General features: G+C 32.7%; 3 protein-coding genes across 11 annotated transcripts; 2 read left to right on the plus strand and 1 right to left on the minus strand.

Moving 5' to 3' along the window:
• The first annotated feature begins 1,317 nt into the window (after positions 1-1,317).
• Positions 1,318-7,420, plus strand: LOC113857736 (splicing factor U2af large subunit B-like). Of its 9 annotated transcripts, XM_027489907.1 has the most exons (15): positions 1,320-1,599; positions 2,333-2,643; positions 2,850-2,969; positions 3,130-3,200; positions 3,270-3,307; positions 3,489-3,587; positions 3,839-3,909; positions 4,000-4,053; positions 4,152-4,211; positions 4,546-4,606; positions 4,702-4,814; positions 4,925-5,377; positions 5,473-5,608; positions 5,843-5,910; positions 6,902-7,333. In XM_027489907.1, exons 7-15 carry the CDS (start codon positions 3,874-3,876, stop codon positions 7,037-7,039), a joined length of 1,119 nt encoding a protein of 372 aa, XP_027345708.1. In that variant the 5' UTR covers positions 1,320-1,599; positions 2,333-2,643; positions 2,850-2,969; positions 3,130-3,200; positions 3,270-3,307; positions 3,489-3,587; positions 3,839-3,873; the 3' UTR covers positions 7,040-7,333. The 9 variants fall into 9 exon arrangements, with proteins under 9 accessions (XP_027345705.1, XP_027345708.1, XP_027345709.1 ...); XM_027489908.1 differs by lacking the exon at positions 3,270-3,307 and having other exon boundaries at positions 3,492-3,587; XM_027489903.1 differs by lacking the exons at positions 3,270-3,307; positions 3,489-3,587 and having other exon boundaries at positions 1,321-1,599; positions 4,702-4,712; positions 4,758-4,814.
• A 2,295-nt stretch (positions 7,421-9,715) lies between these two features.
• LOC113858582 (GDSL esterase/lipase At1g33811) lies at positions 9,716-12,578 on the plus strand. Its single transcript, XM_027491281.1, has 5 exons — positions 9,716-10,100; positions 10,711-10,835; positions 10,931-11,179; positions 11,821-12,079; positions 12,176-12,578. Exons 1-5 carry the CDS (start codon positions 9,833-9,835, stop codon positions 12,391-12,393), a joined length of 1,119 nt encoding a protein of 372 aa, XP_027347082.1. The 5' UTR covers positions 9,716-9,832; the 3' UTR covers positions 12,394-12,578.
• A 589-nt stretch (positions 12,579-13,167) lies between these two features.
• On the minus strand, positions 13,168-16,769 carry LOC113859048 (GDSL esterase/lipase At1g71691). Its single transcript, XM_027491864.1, has 5 exons — positions 16,523-16,769; positions 14,954-15,075; positions 14,515-14,754; positions 13,547-13,796; positions 13,168-13,388 (listed from the first exon to the last, which is right to left on the minus strand). The coding sequence occupies exons 1-5, from the start codon at positions 16,764-16,766 to the stop codon at positions 13,168-13,170; spliced, it is 1,077 nt and encodes a 358-aa protein (XP_027347665.1). The 5' UTR covers positions 16,767-16,769.
• Between the last annotated feature and the right edge of the window lie 882 nt (positions 16,770-17,651).

Genomic DNA, 17,651 nt, shown 5'->3' on the forward strand with positions numbered 1-17,651 from the left:
ATAACAAGATAAATTCTTCACCCTAATAGAAAAAACAAATATTAGTGATAACAATTTCAAATGAATTAAAATAAAACCTAATTAATTATAGTTCATAATGTAATCAATCTCATGTGCAAGTGAATTTGCAAATAATAACATCAAATAAAATATGATACAATTATAGTTTTTGGTCTAAACTTCTTATTTTAATATATTCTAGTCAAAACTTCCTTTAACACGCAGCTAGTGATTATAGGTACTATCTCTGCTTAAATGCTGGTGATTCACACGAAGGAGTACCAATTGATATGAAATGGAAAAAAAATGCATTGCCTGATAAGTTGATTGCCACAGGTTGTTTTGTTTATATTATATTAGTTCTTTGGTTCTAACTATCACAATTTGAAGAAAAACCTAATTTTATTCAACTTAATTATTTTAAAATACTAGCTTCATATTCATAAGAAACCACTCTTAATAAGAGAGAACAAACCCTGGTAATAACAAATTTTAATATGCACAATAAATATTAATAACCTAATAAACTCTTCATCCTAATAGTCTAACAAAACTTAATTATAATAAATTAACTAAATTAAAATACATCTAATCAATCACAAATCTTAATGAAAATAATTTTAAACCTTAATTAGATTTGCAAGTAATAACATAAAATAAATATATATTCATGTATGGTCCATGTTTCAAACTTCTTATTTTAACGCTTCTAACTAAAATCTCCTTTATTCTTGAGTTTGTCCATTTAAAAAATCTATTTGAAATTGATTTATTGAATATTTCATATTAACTTGTATTATTCATTGATTAGTTGTTGTTTTTGGATTAATATTGCCTTACTACTCCGGCTCCATCAACAAGAGATACTTATCCTTTTGTCATTTCATTGATATTTGGTGAATTAATCTATCTCTCTTCCCCTACACCCACTTTCTATATTGAGTAAACATGATTTTTTAATATATATGCTTAAATAAAACTATTTTAGAGGTTATAATAAATAAGAGTTTTTTTATTTATTTTTCATTATATTATGTGTCGTTCATATTTAACATTAATTCAATTTTTTTTGCTAATGCATTATTTCAATTTTTATAATTTAGAAATTTTATCTCTTTAGTTTAATCTTATTTTATAAATAAAATTTTATTGTTAATAATAAACATATTTATATGTTTTGAAATTTAAAAATAATAAAATAATATATCTGAAATTTATATTTAAATTAAATAAAAGTGATTTGATATAGAGAAAATTATTTAAGATAATTAAGAAAGTGTGTTTGGATGAGCCCTAACCCAATTGGGATGGGCTTAGGCCGACAGAGGAGAGGGAGGAGAGTGAAGAGTATATAAGAGAGTGGAAACCCACGAAATGAATGATTAATTTTTGATGCGATATATCGGCAAACGAAGGAAGCGAAAGGAAAAAACAAAATACTCACTCTGAAGACACACAGCACAGAGAACGCACTCAGAAAGCATGGCCGAATACGAAGAGAGATACGAAGGGAACGGAGAAGAAGAAGAGCTTCACAATTCTCATCCTCATTCCTCTCCTCAACCTACCCATGACGATCTCACCGATTCCAAATCTCACGTAATCCACTTTTCTTCTCTTCTTTTTACGCCGTTACGCAATTAGGGTTTCGGATGAGGGTTTTTCTCTTTTTCCTCTTTCCAATCCTAACTCTATTAAGCACATACGTCCCTTTTCTCTATACTGTTGCATGAGATGTGTAGATTGTGCTGAGATTTGGGGTTAGGTCTTTTCTTTTTATGATTTTGATTGAACTGTGTATTTAGAGATCAGTAGGTTGTGGTTAGGTCTGTGTTTTGTGCATTTTTGTGCTGTACTGGGCCTTTTCTTATGAAGAAATCGCCAGGATATTTGAGGGCTCTTGCTTTTGTTTGTTTATATGTATGTTTGACCTAAAGAAGTCTCTGTTTTAGTTGTTTAATTTTAAGAAAAAATTGTTGTTTCAGGTATGTTAGTTGTGCGCCTAATTTGATGATTTTCGTCATTTTATGCGGTGCTCTCGCATGTTTTCATCTTTCAAATATAATAAAAATTTAAAATTTGGGCCGCTTTAAGGGTGTTTTATGTGTAATTGTGATGCATTATTTGCAGGTTTGTTTGTTTGTTTGTTTGTGCTTGTGTATACCTTTTGTTTGGTTCTTGTATACTCCGCATGATACTGACTGTGAAGCAATATTTGTTGCTACCATACTTATTTTTTCACCACTGTTGTATGCACTGTTAATATTGTCAAACAATATTGAAGATATTGGTTTGTTTACTCCCTGTTAATCTTTTGATTGTCTTTTGACAGCATGGATCTCGCGATTATGACAGAGAGTCTTCCCGAAGCAGAGAAAAGGAGCGGGAGAAAGGGAGAGAAAAGGATAGAAAAAGGGAAAAGGGGAGGGACAGGGATAGGGACAGAAGTAGGGATAGGGATTCAGAGCGAAGCCGAGACAAGGACAGAGATAGGGAGAGAAGCAAAGACAGGGAAAGGGATCGGGATGGTGAGAAGGAAAGGGACCGCCATCATAGAGATCGACACAGGGATCGTAGTGAGAGAAGGGAAAGGACAAGGGATAGAGATGATGATGATTATTACAGAAACCGTGATTATGACAGGTAAAAAGTTTATTTGGGATATTAATGCCCTGTATCAGAGTTGGAGCTTGAGGATTTTCATCAGCATCAGTTTTACATGAAATCTATTGTCTCATAAGAATTCACATCTTATTTCCAAAACATCAGCGATTATCTTTATTTTCAATTAATTGTTTTCCATTCATTTTTATTTTTCAATTTCTATCTGACATTGTTTGATAGTACAGACGGAGGGATTATGATAGAGAGGATAGGCATAGGCGCAGGTCTCGGTCTCGATCTAGTTCCCTGTCAAGGGGTCGATCTGAGCATAGATCTAGGTCTCGTTCTCGTTCACGCTCAAAGAGGTAAATCTTGGAAAAGGTTTTAAGAATTGAGATTTCAATTCCTCCTGATTTAAAAATTGTGTTCGATGGGTTAAGTTTTTCTTTGGATTATTGATTGATAACTGTTCTTGGCATGAAAATTACCATCATTGTTCGAATAGCTAATTTTGTTTACTTACAGTAAAAGGACTAGTGGTTTTGATATGGCTCCTCCTGCTTCTGCAATGTTGGCCGGTGCTTCTTCTGTTGCAGGTACATTTTACTCTTGTGTATATTATGAAAATTTTTATCTTAACTGCTTTCTTTCTTTGTTTGTCCTAGTATGGAAAATTCATATCAAATTGCATGGTGTTAACTTGGTAAGCTATGTTCAGTTACTATCTGAGTATATAGCTCTTCAAAGAATGGTTTCCCATGGTGTGTAATTTCGTCTTTCTTTTTACTTAGTGATATAATTCTGGAACTAAAAGATGCTTTCGTTTTTTGTCTTGTGTTTGGTGTTTGTTTGTTTTGTTTCTATGTCTTGTCTTATGTTCTAAGAAGGCAATGTTGGGCTACTAGCCCCACTGTGCTGACAATGGGCGTGAGCCGACATCTGTAGCTTTTATGTCCACGGAGGAATCAATGCACCTGTTTTTGGTGGGTCTTGTTCGTCTTCAACTGGAAACTGTTACCTACTTTGGTAGACTTACAAATATTATCTCTAGAACTTGTTTATAATGTTCTTTTAATCTTATTCATATAATTGATATAATATATATAATGGGGTTAAATTATGCTTAAGCTCGTGCCAATTGGAGGAAAAGGAGTCATTTGATACTTATGTACTAGGATTGCAAAAGATGAAAATAGTTTATTTGTTCTGAGATGCAGTATACCTTTGTCTTCAGGTCAGATCACTGGGGCAAATCCTGCAATTCCTGGAATGTTTCCAAATATGTTTCCATTGGCTACAAGTCAGGTATCTTTTTGTTTTGCTTTCCCCATATCTGCTTATGCAGCATGAAGTTTTTATCAGTTTCACTATATTCTTGTTTCTGTCTTTTTTAAGTTGCAGCCATTTAGTGCTCTCCCTGTCATGCCAGTTCAGGCTATGACACAACAGGTAAATAAAAGCTTTTCAGTGAGATGAAATTTACCTTCTTTTCTTTTTAGTATGACTGTCCCTGATTGCAGCCATTTTATGGTTTTCAAATTTTACAGGCTACTCGACATGCTAGGCGGGTGTATGTGGGGGGCCTGCCTCCTACAGCTAATGAGCAGGTAATATAGATTAGAGCAGAATGATCTTTCCCTATTATTTCTAACTGAGAATAGCTAAGTTGATTTGGTCATGCACTAAATTTTCTATTTGCTGACTAGTTTTCCTTGTTTCATCATATGATCATGCTTTTTAGAGTCTGTTGCGATATAATCTTCACATACTCCTTGCTTGTAATGTTTGGGAGTTGAGGAAGTAATGCTAATATTTCCCACTATGTGTAGATGTTAATTACATATTATCAAGCAGAGAACAAGTCGGATTAGTGTTTTTTAACTGGTTGTTTATGATAATTTGGCTTTTTTAATCTTTGCTTTTGATTTTGTTACACTGCAGTCAGTTGCAACTTTCTTCAGTCAGGTTATGGCTAAGATTGGGGGAAACACTGCTGGTCCAGGTACATAATCTTAAATGAATTGTGCCTTTCTGCCAATTTGTTGTGCAGTTCGCAGGCATTATAATCTTCCTTATTGCTTTAATTTTATTGTACAGGCGATGCTGTGGTCAACGTTTACATTAATCATGACAAGAAATTTGCCTTTGTGGAGATGAGGTCTGTTGAGGAAGCTAGCAATGCAATGGCTTTGGATGGGATTATTTTTGAGGTAATTTTTTTTAAACTGTTGCCCGAAGCTTGGGTCCATTCTTTTGTTTTGTGAGAATGTGAAATTGTGAATATATCAATTTGTATTAATACTTTTTTTTAAAAATTCAGGGGGCACCTGTTAAGGTCAGGAGACCTACTGATTATAATCCTTCTCTAGCTGCTACCCTGGGCCCAAGCCAACCTAACCCAAACCTTAATTTGGGTGCTGTTGGCTTAACACCTGGGTCGGCTGGTGGACTCGATGGGCCTGATCGGATTTTTGTGGGTGGACTTCCTTATTACTTTACTGAAACACAGATCAGAGAACTTTTAGAGACTTTTGGTCCGCTACGGGGTTTTGATCTAGTGAAAGATAGAGAAACGGGTAACTCAAAGGGTTATGCGTTTTGTGTTTACCAGGATCTTGCGGTTACAGATATTGCCTGTGCTGCTCTAAATGGAATAAAAATGGGAGACAAGACTCTTACAGTTAGGCGAGCTAATCAAGGTGCAAATCCACAGCAGCCAAAACCGGAGCAAGAGAGCATTTTAATGCATGCACAGCAGCAGATTGCTCTGCAGGTTTGATGGAATTATCACTTGGATTATATTTGTTACCAAAATAATTTCTGCATGTGTTTAGAATTCTGACTGCTGTATTCTTTTGATATCTGTAGAAACTAATGTTACAACCAGCATTAGTGGCAACAAAGGTGGTGTGTTTAACTCATGCAGTTTCTGCTGATGAGCTCAAAGATGATGAAGACTATGAAGAGATTCTTGATGATATGAGACAGGAGTGCTCCAAATTTGGTAATTTCCAATTTAGTTTGCTAGTTGTTCACTGCAAACTATGACACATTCATATTAGTTTTGTGTTATTTGTTTTACAGCATTTTGTAGTCCCACATTCTCATTAAGAATCAGGCCTAACTTACAGATTGAAGCCTCCATAACCTTCCATCTTTGTTTACACATGCTTGTTTTATTGCATTTTTTGAAAATTTACTTGCACATTTCACTATTTTTGTTTTTCACTATATGCAGGTACTTTGGTGAATGTGGTGATTCCTCGCCCACAACCAGATGGTGAACCTTCCCCTGGAGTTGGAAAGGTATGTTCTTGTAATCTATTATTCTGGAAACTAAATCCTCTCCCCTTTATTCTCCAAGTCTTAACCTTTTTTTTTTGTTTTTCTAGTGCCTTTAGTTAATAAGAACATAGTTTGTATATTTTATTATATTTTATTTTGTCAATGCTGGATTTGATGTAGCTGTTGATATGAACTGTGATTTTGTCAGAAATTACTATTGGAAAATTTACTTGCCATAGTAGTCAATAGTGGTCACAGCGGTCGCTAGTCGAAGTGCAGTGTGTCGTGGCTGGAGCGGTGCAAATTGTGACCAAAATTGCGGCTATCGAGGCTGCTATTTGATGCACAAGAGAAATGTCAAATTTTCCCTTGTTTTCTTTACATTTGAAGGCTTTAAAGGGGGGAAATTTTGGGATTTTGCTCCCCCTTTACATTGTCAATTTCTGCATGTTGTATCATACAAACTAAATACTCTTGAACCCCAAGTGCTATTCACCATCTTTGGCAACTTGTGCTTCGACCAACAAGCTTCACGGTAGCTGATGTCCTTTTCTGGCCAAGTTCCAATTATCTTCATCAGCAGACACCTACTCATTTATGACCTAAACCATTTGCGTTAGGGGCTACTTTTCGACCAAAATCTGACTTTGTTCCTATATCCAGCCAAGTTATAGTCGTCATCATTTCCAACAATACACATTTTCCGGCGAGACCATATGCTTTGGGGCTTTTTTCCAACGAGACCATTTTGTTTTGTTCTATTTTTCGTCTCTGTTCTGTTTTGACTTTTGAGAACTCCTCGAACGATTGGAATTCAAAATCTTCTGCATATATATATGTGTAGCATAATCTACATTTGGTGTATTTTAAATTTTCGGAATAGTGGTCATCCCGCTATTCTGCTGTAGTATTTGCATATTGTGTGTAAATTCTTCTAAAGATGCTTTGCTTTTGGTAGCATATTTTGTACATGCTATAAATCGTGGGTGTAAAACTGTTTTTGTACTTGCAGGTGTTTTTGGAGTATGTTGATGTGGATGGTGCTACAAAAGCCCGTGCTGGATTGAATGGACGGAAATTTGGTGGAAATCAAGTAGTAGCTGTGTTTTATCCAGAGAACAAATTTGCTCAGGGTGATTATGAAGGCTGATTGTTCTGTGGATTATTTTATCGTCATCAGAGATTTTTTAGCAAGTATTATCTTTTGTTTGTATCATTAGTAACTTGTAAACTGAGTTGTGGGCGTAGTACAGTAACTGTTCTTTTTAGATAGATGCTAGTAGTAAAAGTCAAGATGGATAATTTGTTCGGTAGTTTTACCAGTCTACATGGATCTATCTGTTCCCTTGAGAAATTAGCAATGCGCTTGAATGAGGTTTGTTTTGAAGTGAACTTTTGCATGAATATTGCCAGGGAATCTATTGAATTTAGTGTTAATCGATGGAACTACACTTAGGTGCAGAATTATTATGCATATAGTGATTTTCAATTATAAATTTGAGTTTCATATTAAAAAAACTGGTGTTGACTTTTAATGACTTTTACTGAGGATTATTGGAGCAAATTTTTTTTTTTTTAATCAGAATAACATTTGAAGCTCATCCGCCATTTGGTTGTCTAGTTAAGTTGGTGTAACCAGGCTAAAGCCCCAAGCTTTTGAATGTAGTGAATATTTAGTTAATTGTGGTCACTAATTGTATGATTTTGTTAAAATTAATTCAAAGGATTGGTTTTATGCAATTATTTAATTAAGTTTTTATGGTGGAAGAAAATGTTTATCCTTTTGAAAATGCAGGTTCATTAAATGTGTAACTTTTCAAGTGCTCTCAATTATTTAAGTTAGTTTCAAGCGTAATGATATTTAAACACGGCTTTGTTGGGAGTTTAAATCTGTTTCACGTTTGTTTATTGATTATTTTTTGAATGTTTAATATTAAGAGGAGAGGATAATGAAAGAGTTTATATAAATAATATTATTATATTTTTTATTTATAATAAAATTAATATTTTAAAAAAAAAAATTTTAAAATTAATATTTTATTTTTTATAAATTTTTTTAAAAATTATTATTTGAAAAATTAATATTACAAAAAAATGTTAAAATATTACTCGTAAAAAAGTAGGATAGAGCAGGAGAAAGAAAATATTAAAAAAACTTTGAAAGGTTTAGAAAATTTTTTAAACTTTCATAATTTTTTTTTCTTCTTCTAAATACAATTTTCAACCATAGCTTAAATGTTTATAACAGATACTTTATATTACAAATTGTAATATAGTATTTTGTATTTGAATTTGTATGGGGTCTTGTATAAACTGAGTGTTAAATAACACTAATTTTTATTTTAAAAATGTTTATTTTATTTTTTTTAATATTTGCAGTTTTAAGTTTAGATCATACATTGATTTGTAAGTTATCACGGAATATTCTTGGATAGAAAAATTTTATCATGTGAATTTTCTAAGTTTAGTTTTTTGCTTTATTGAATGAGTTATATCTCAAATCAAGAGTGCTATTTGGTGTGAAAAGAAATCGAAATACCAGAACCAATTATATTAAATAAACCAATGAATTTAGCGGAAGAAAAGTTGGCAGAGTAATTTGTAAAAGTAATCTGAGCCCCTCTTACGGATTAACATTTTTCTTTTAAAGTATATAAAATAAAAAATATTTGATTATACCATTATTGATATTCGGATTTTATAAGATTTAAAATAAAGTGTTTAATTAGCGGATAAATTAGCTTAAAGCTGTAAACTTAGTTGAAAAGTTAGGTGATTGAATTTAAAGTGATCAAATTAATTATTGAAATAGTGAATAAATATAAAATAACAAATAGACTTTAATTATTTTTAGTTTAGACTTTGAAATTAGTAATTATACATTTTAAATAATGATAGATATTTAATTTTACTCTTATTTAAAAATATTTTTATTAAATAAAACGAGATAAAGTGAATTAATTTATATAATTATTTTGATAATTTTATATTGTTAAAAAATAATATTTGATGATACAATTATATTTTAGTAAGATTTTACGATGAAAGTTGTGTTTTAGAAATTGAATGTGAAAGAAGTAAAGGTAATAAGATTTTAAAACTTGAAGAGGTAAAAGGAGAAATTATTAAAAAATAATAGAAAGAACAGTTTTTAAAATATATATATATATATATATATATATTATATTAATTCAGATAGTAGCTGAAAAGTAAAGTTTGAAAAAATGCTAGTTGAAATAGTGTTAAAAAATGTTGGTAACTATATATTTCAACTACTTTATCAAACAAAACTATTTTATTAAACAAAGTTTTCAGCTAGCAATATCAGAGTTGAAATGCATCATAAATGATTAAGGTAATCGATAGTATGTATCAAAGATTGAATGAATAAAAGTTTGCATTTTGAAGTTAAATCATAAATTGGTGTAAGAAAAATACCTTATTTTAAAATTTCCACAAATTTTCGAGTGTTTTAGTAGTTATCAATTGAAGAAGCAATCTTTCAATTTTGCTTAAACAAGAAAAAAGGCTAAAGCAGGTTACATCTTGCAACTACATTATTAACTTGCAAATATGAATGTGTCGTGTTTTAGCCATAAGGACAGAATGATGGTCCAAAAAATACCTACACAACTTTGTACCTATAAATCATGCATTGCTGGAAAGGTGTCTAGTATGTTCCAACAAGTATGTGGAGGCGATCCAGTTCTTGGTCACGGGATGGAGCTTCCAATCACCGATTGTAAAGCAAGTCTCACACTAATAATAAAACCCATAAATACTCTACCAAAAAGCTTCTTCTCTCATTATCTCCTTAGCCCAACAAATTATCAAATTGGCTTACACTCATCACATGAATGTCATAAATGTGATCCATAACTATCACTAAGCATGACCATATAAGAATGCATGCCCATTTGTGGCAGAAAATTAGTCCATTAAGATGAAGCATTTGAGAGAGACAGTTTGGACATTCTCATGCATCATCTGGCTGAGCCTAATTGCAAGATGCTTCTCTCAGGTGCAGCCACGGCCACCTCAGGGTCAACAAGTGCCATGCTTCTTCATATTTGGTGACTCATTGGTTGATAATGGAAACAACAATGGAATGCTAACACTTGCCAGAGCCAATTACAGGCCTTATGGCATTGACTTCCCACAGGGTGCCACTGGCCGCTTCACCAATGGCCGAACTTACGTTGATGCATTAGGTACACTTCTATATGTTCATTGCATGCTGAAACTGTGGTGAATATTTTTAGTCTTTGCCCAGTATTTAAACAAGAAAAATGCTTATAATAGCATGTGAGAATTTAGTGTTATGTGAATATCAATTCAAGATATATAATATTTCCACTCTTGATGTTACATAGCATAAGGTTGTGTTTGGAAAGAACATTTCAAAATTACTACAATTCATGTATTTAGATAGTAAGAAAGAGTGATTTTAAAATACAACAGAATTTTAACTAGATAATTTTATGTCAATTTCAAATGACTTGTTTTTCGAGAGAATTTAAAAATCTCTCTATTATTACTTCTTTCAAACTTAACTTGCACTCTAAGCATCCCTCATACTTTCTAGAATTTAAGAATTCTTCATCCAAACACAACCTAACTGTGTCTACACTTTTGGGAATTTTAAAAGAAGTAGTACAAAGAAAAATATTCCGTACTTCTCTCTGATATGCTTGCCCCCAGCTTTGGATTTATTTTGTAGTTAACAACAATAAAATAACAATATCATGCTGATTTTTTCTTAAAAGTATGATCCTATATCTACGTAGCAACTGCTATTATTTACAACTACAATCTTTACAGCTCAGCTTCTGGGATTCCCAACTTATATTCCTCCTTATTCAAGAGCAAGGGGTTTAGTACTCTTAAGAGGGGCTAATTATGCATCTGGAGCAGCAGGAATCAGAGATGAAACAGGCAGTAACCTGGTATACAATTGCATATATTTAAGTGTTTTTGAGTTTTTAACAAATCTTGATTAAGCACAATAATTTCTCTGATTTTGTTATGTAACTTGATGCAGGGGGCTCATACATCTATGAATGAGCAAGTGGCTAACTTTGGAAACACAGTGCAGCAGTTGAGAAGTATCTTCAGAGGAGATAATGATACACTTAATAGCTACGTAAGCAAATGCTTATTGTTTTCAGGGATGGGAAGCAATGATTACTTGAATAACTATTTTATGCCAGATTTTTATTCAACTAGCTCAGATTATACTGCTAGGGCTTTTGCATCCATCCTTCTTCAAGATTACGCTCGCCAGCTAGCTGTAAGTTGTTGACATCTAATTCTAGATGACTCTACATATAGCATGCATTGGCATATTATTTTATTCCCATGAACATGATGTAGTGGCAAGGTAATGGGGTGGCTGATTGATTGAGCAATGTAATTTGAGGATCTAATATAATCCAAAACCAACCATTTCAATGTGATGATGACCTTTTGAAGACCTGCATATTTAAAATTTCTTTAAGTTAAGATGCCTGCGTGTGTATAATGACTGAATCCATGATAACTTGCATTAACTTTTGGTGCTAATGTGCTATGTGGTTCCTATTATAGTATTATACTGAGTCTAATTGATCTTCTTTGGCTATTTCCTTTGTATTTGTATGGTGTGTTTGAATATACAACAAATTTAAATGTGTATTGAATAAGTTGTTTTCAAATGATGCCTTCCATAAATTTAATGATGAAACTTATTAGGAGAAGCTGAAAACAACTTATTTTGACAAGTTATATCAAGAAACTTGTTGAAATAAGCTGAAAACAACTTATGAGTCATAAGCTAATTTACACGCGTAATATTTATAAGCTTTCCAAACAAGCTCTTAATCCTATATATTGAAGACTAAATTTATTTTGCATTATAGATTATTACTGATTTTTTCACGTGAAATTATCCAGCAACTATATTCACTAGGAGCAAGAAAAGTGATTGTTACAGCAGTTGGACAAATTGGCTGCATACCATATCAACTAGCCCGTTTTCATGGTAACAACAGCAGATGCAATGAAAAAATCAACAACGCCATCTTGTTGTTTAACTCAGGCCTTAAGAGAATGGTTCAAAACTTCAATGGAGGACAGCTTCCAGGAGCAAAGTTTGTACTTTTGAATTTTTATCAAAGCAGTCAAGATTTGTCTTCAAATGGAACTTCATTTGGTAATTCTGTCTTTTGCATAGAATTTTTTTTCTAATCATGATAAAGAACATGTTCTCAAAAGCTGATTTTGGACTCTCCATGTATATTTCACACAGGGTTTGATGTGATAGATAAGGGGTGCTGTGGAGTTGGCAGGAACAACGGGCAGATTACTTGCCTTCCTTTGCAACAACCATGTGAAGAGCGTGGGAAGTACTTGTTCTGGGATGCTTTCCATCCCACTGAGATGGCCAACATTTTACTAGCCAAGGCAACATACAGTTCACAATCATATACTTATCCCATTAATATTCAACAATTGGCGATGCAGTAAAAGAAGTTGAGTTTATGTTTAATATTTGTGAGGTATTTAACTATCCATGCAGTGCCATTTGCTAATTGATCATGGTATTCATGATTTTATGTAGTAAGAATGTGCTCTTGTTGCTTAAAACATTTGATGCCTTTGTACACGTATAATGCCTTTGTGCAGAAATATATAATACAATAAATATGCTTCAGTCTAAGCTAAGCCCAACCAGATATAAATAAACTTGCAGTTTTCATTTTTATTTTATCCAAATCCCTTTCTTCCTTTTTAAGTATTTAATTTGTGCAACTAATTTTTAACAAATTTATTATGCTTCAGTAGAAAATAGTAGCTGTTATGTTCAATTAGATTAACGTTTAGCCAGAAAAAACTTTGTATAGATTAAATCAAAATATATAGTCAGGATGGCACTCATGTTTATTTTAAAGCATGTTTACTACGAGTTTGAATTATCAAATATATTGATGAAAGCCTATACATTTCACTTGGTTGACAATTTCAATTCTGTTCGTGGTATCATCAAAAATAATTCTGGTAAAAATGTCTAAAGGAAAGTGCTTCATCCAATTATATTATAAGAAAAAGAAAAAGAAAATGTCACCACTAAATTCATGTGACAATTGTAATTGTAAATATAGCTAGCAGTTCACCACAACCACACTCTGACTACTAATGGATTCCCTATAATAAATATGTTGCTCCACATACTTTCAATTACTAAACGTAAACTAATTATTAAGCTAAAAGTGACACTGACACAGAAAGATTCCGACTTAGTTATAGTTCAGCAAGTTGCCTAATGTTTATAGGATAAACAAAATTTGTGTTTCCATTAAAAGCCATCCTTCCCATAATAATGTTCACTGCTGCTGTTGGGTGGAATGCATCCCAAAATACATACTGGTTTCTGTTAGGACATGGCGTTTGGAATGGAAGACATGTAATTTGGCCTCTGTTTCTTCCAATGCCACAACACCCTCTATTTAAAACTGTAAAGCCTACAAAAAAGGAAAGATTAAACTATCAGTCCCACCACCAAAGACATGTTAAAAATGTGCATTGCACGGAGCAAAACCTTAAAAGAGCAAAAGAATGTGACACTATGTTTTATGTGTTATTTTGAGCTGGCAACGTAATTGTATCTTTTGATTCATACCATAAGATCTAGCATTGAGAAGAATGTCCTGGAACATGCGGGAAGAATCTGCAAATATGAATCTGGCACCAGGTAGATTAGTATTGAAATTGCCTAACATGGTCTTCACATTTTCATTGAAGGGTTGCACTAGCAAGTTCACTTCTTCGGAACAGCTTCCACTCATGCTTTGAGCCAATATGCTTGGAATACATCCCATTAGTCCCAGTCCAGCAATCACAAATTTCCTTGCTCCAAGATTGTAAAGCCTCTACAACACATCATGAATCATTCACTTTTCCATAAAAATTAACTTCAACAAAAATTTAGGTTTAGGGTCCTAGACTTTTAGATCTTGCTATAGCCCATTATCATAACTTAGAATTGGTACATAAGTGCAGCATCTCATAGCTTGATTAAAAGGGTAAATTACACTAACACCTCTTAAGGTTAAAAACAGCTTCACCCAATATCCTTTATATTTTTTACCCTACAAAAACATAATGTTGTATACCTTGCTTGGTTAAACACCTTGATTGCTTATGCAATTATATGAAATAAGGAAAGGTCAAAGTAATGCAAAAAAATTAAAGGTGTATCAGGTGAAATTTTGTTAAACTTCAAGGGGTGTGAATGTAATTTGTCCAAATAAAAATTTTATAAATATTGCTCATATTTGATCAGCCCCTACCTAATCGATGGATAAAAACATTATGGGTTTTATTAACATAAGCTCTTAAGGGATGATTTTAAGCATCTAAGAGTGAAACAAATTATTAAAATGAAAAATTTATTAAATAGTTTTCTTTTCAATGAAAACCTTTTATTTTTAGTTGCTTAAAATCAGCATCTTAGTAAAACCACAAACTCATAGGCTTCCTAAAGAAGGCACTTTGCATGATAGATAATACACATATTCATTACACATCTTATGAAGGACCTGATTGGTTGCATTTCAGAATGAGGTAAGAGAAACCAGGAAATCTTACAGTGAGTTGCTGGTTATACGTTTGAACCAAGAGATCAGCATACTGTTGTCCATTGTACTGATTTCTGGTGGGGTAATTAGGCATAAGGTAGTTGTTTAAGTAATCATTGCTTCCCATTCCAACAAAGAATATGCACCGTGCAAGCGCTGTGGCCATATAGTCTGCTCCAAGATTTCCAGTAATTTGATTCAGTGTGTTCTCGAAGTTCCTAAGTTGCTGATCAAATGGTATGCGGCCAACCTGTTCACAAAATAATCAATCAGTATACAATCTTCCTTTTTGTAAGGTATAGTAATCAGTGGTTTGGAACATGGAAATTGAAGTCAATGCCCCTTGTAAATAATAAACTGAACACACAAAGACAATTTATAATTGATATTGCTTAATTAAAAGTAATGTACAAGTCAGCATCTATAATGACAAAATGAATGTTACACACAAAGTTTCTGCCAGTGGCATCAAGGATTCCAGCTGCAGCTGAAGCATAGTTTACTCCATGAAGCATTTGATTCCCAGAGGCTTCTGTGTATGCTGGAATTAAAGGAAGTCCAAGCAGTTCAGCTGCATTAATATGCACACATCAGTTTCAGTTTAGAGTAAAATGATATACTATTCGAAGCAGGGGAAATTAACTAGTTAACACTTGTTAGGGACAAAACAGAAATCCTCAAAGCAATAATGCTAAGGTAAATCATGCAGGTATGAAGACCCCACACTGAAAAAATGCCCACTATGGAACTTTATGCTAAACATGAATGGCCTTCATGGCATTATTTTTAATTTTAGAAACCATTTGACTTTTATACATTTTATTAACTACTAAAATGCAGTGCCTGATTGCTTACGGAAGGTAATTTCCTAGGATCTATATTATCTTTTACGTATTTGCATATTTCTATTTGGTCACTACGGTCTAGCGAGAAATACTTGCTTAGATTCTGTCTAAATAAATAAGGCTGACTAAAACTAACAATTAAATAAGTTATCATGTGACACAGAGATTATTATTATTATTTAACCTCTGCAACATTACAGAAATTAATAAATGAAATTTTTTATTAGAAATTGTAATACTTAAAACATTTATTGAATTATATAACTTTTTAATAGAAACTTAATATATATATATATGTGTGTGTGTGTGTGTATTATCATTAAGTGCAACACAGGTTACAAAAACCGACTTAGTCTACACAAGTATTTTCTGGTCTAAGGGATGCATAGGTAAAATGGAGGAAGATATCGATATTCTCTTTAATGCACCATCTACTGCAAGAAATAGCCATTTGAAGCAGAAAAGAGAAAATTACAGTATGTAATTACTTCAGATAATAGCCTGTAGCTAAGAGTTAGGCTGTTAGGTGTAGCAGTTGAACACCTTATTGATGTAGACTTCCTATGGAAGAAATACATGGAAAAGGTGACTAAAATGACAGCATGCCCTCAAAAGACACTTTTGAGCCAAAAAGCTATATATGTTAAAAAAAATGATCGATTAAATTTCAACTACTTTTACTTTATATTTCGAAATTTGTCAAGACAGTAAGTCCTTAAGCGAGGAATCTGAATTTTGTGACTGACTAGCCAAACCACATTCTAGAGGAATGTTACTCTATTTAAGGTGTTCTTTTTAACACTCAAAATATTGCTTTCTGCTTATCAAGCTAACCTTGCAATAACAATTTATTCCAAGAGAAATAGTGTAATGATTTCTGAATAGTGGGTAGCCTTATTAAAAGATGGCACCCAAATGCATGTTCTATTTGCTCATCCATTTTGACTCGCACACAAACCCCATATCCTACCGAAATAGTTTAATATTATAATGTGATTACCATTAAAAAACTGAACCTAATTACCTAAACCACTCTTAAAAGCAAGTTCATGCAAGAAGGATTGTTTGAGCTTTATAAGGTGTATTCTGGCCATATTCTTAGCCGAAATGAGACATCTTAACAATTACAAGGAAAACGAAAAAAAAAATGATAAGGGCAAGAGGGATAGCTACCAATTTCATCAACCACAGTGTAGCCATTTGAGAAGCGACCAGTGGGGCCTCCATTGAAGTCTATGCCATAAGGGTAATAGTTAGCCTTAGCAAAGGAAGGAAGATTGTTGTTGTTGCCATTGTCAATAAGAGAGTCACCAAATATGAACATGGCAGGCACCATTTCTTGGCCTGTGACTGCACCACCATTCAGCAAAATGAAAAGCAGCAAGAATGGAGACAAATATAATCCAAACTTAGCCATCAAAGTGTGACAAGAATAGGGAGCTAGCAAAGAGCTTGTTGCTTTATTTGTATGAAAAAAATAAAAATAAAGTTGACGTGATTTTGAAATGAGAGGGAAGATGGTTTAATAGAAGATGGTGTATGGCGGTGGTTGAAATGCAATCAATGCATTCATCTGTTCTCTACCCTGCAGTAATTATACATACTGAAGCACCCAACATTTGTGCAGGCCTTTTCATTTACTATATTTTTACTATTTCCTTCTTCAATGAATTTTTCCACACACACACATACGCACTCTCTCTCCTTTGTGGGGACGTGGACGTAATGTATGAAGGTACTTCACTTAGCATCCGTTCCATGCTTACTGTGAATTGTAGAAGAGAAAGTCAAATGAGTTATTAATTACTGTCATGTTGAAAAACAAAACTGTTAGTGAAATAAATGCACAATGTATCATCTTGTGATAATTTGTTCATTAAAATTAGTGCTTATATGTCTCATAAAGCTAAGACTTTAAAAGTAGTATTAAAATATATATATATATATATACTATATTAAAAATATAAAAATGTCACCTGAGGTTGGTCTAATTAGTAACAAAAATGTAAGTTTTAGCTGATAATGTGCGAATTTTACTTGTAAGAAAATCTATAAGTAAGTGCTCTTTGAACCTTGACATGTATCCTAATAAAGCTTAAAAAAAAAAAGAAATATAATAAACATTTCGTTTTCTAATAAAGCTTTATTATTTTAACTTCACATGTATCCTAATAAAGTTTTTTAACGATTTATGAAGTAAGCCATTCTACTCCATTAAATCAAATCATAAAAAATTAGAAGCATGTAGTTGTGTGTTCTGTATAATTACGTTTAATTATTTCTTTTTTCAAAATAAATCCTA

This window comes from Abrus precatorius, unplaced genomic scaffold (genome assembly GCF_003935025.1).
Source record: "Abrus precatorius isolate BTA unplaced genomic scaffold, Abrus_2018 Scaffold2, whole genome shotgun sequence".
Taxonomy (NCBI): domain Eukaryota; kingdom Viridiplantae; phylum Streptophyta; class Magnoliopsida; order Fabales; family Fabaceae; genus Abrus; species Abrus precatorius.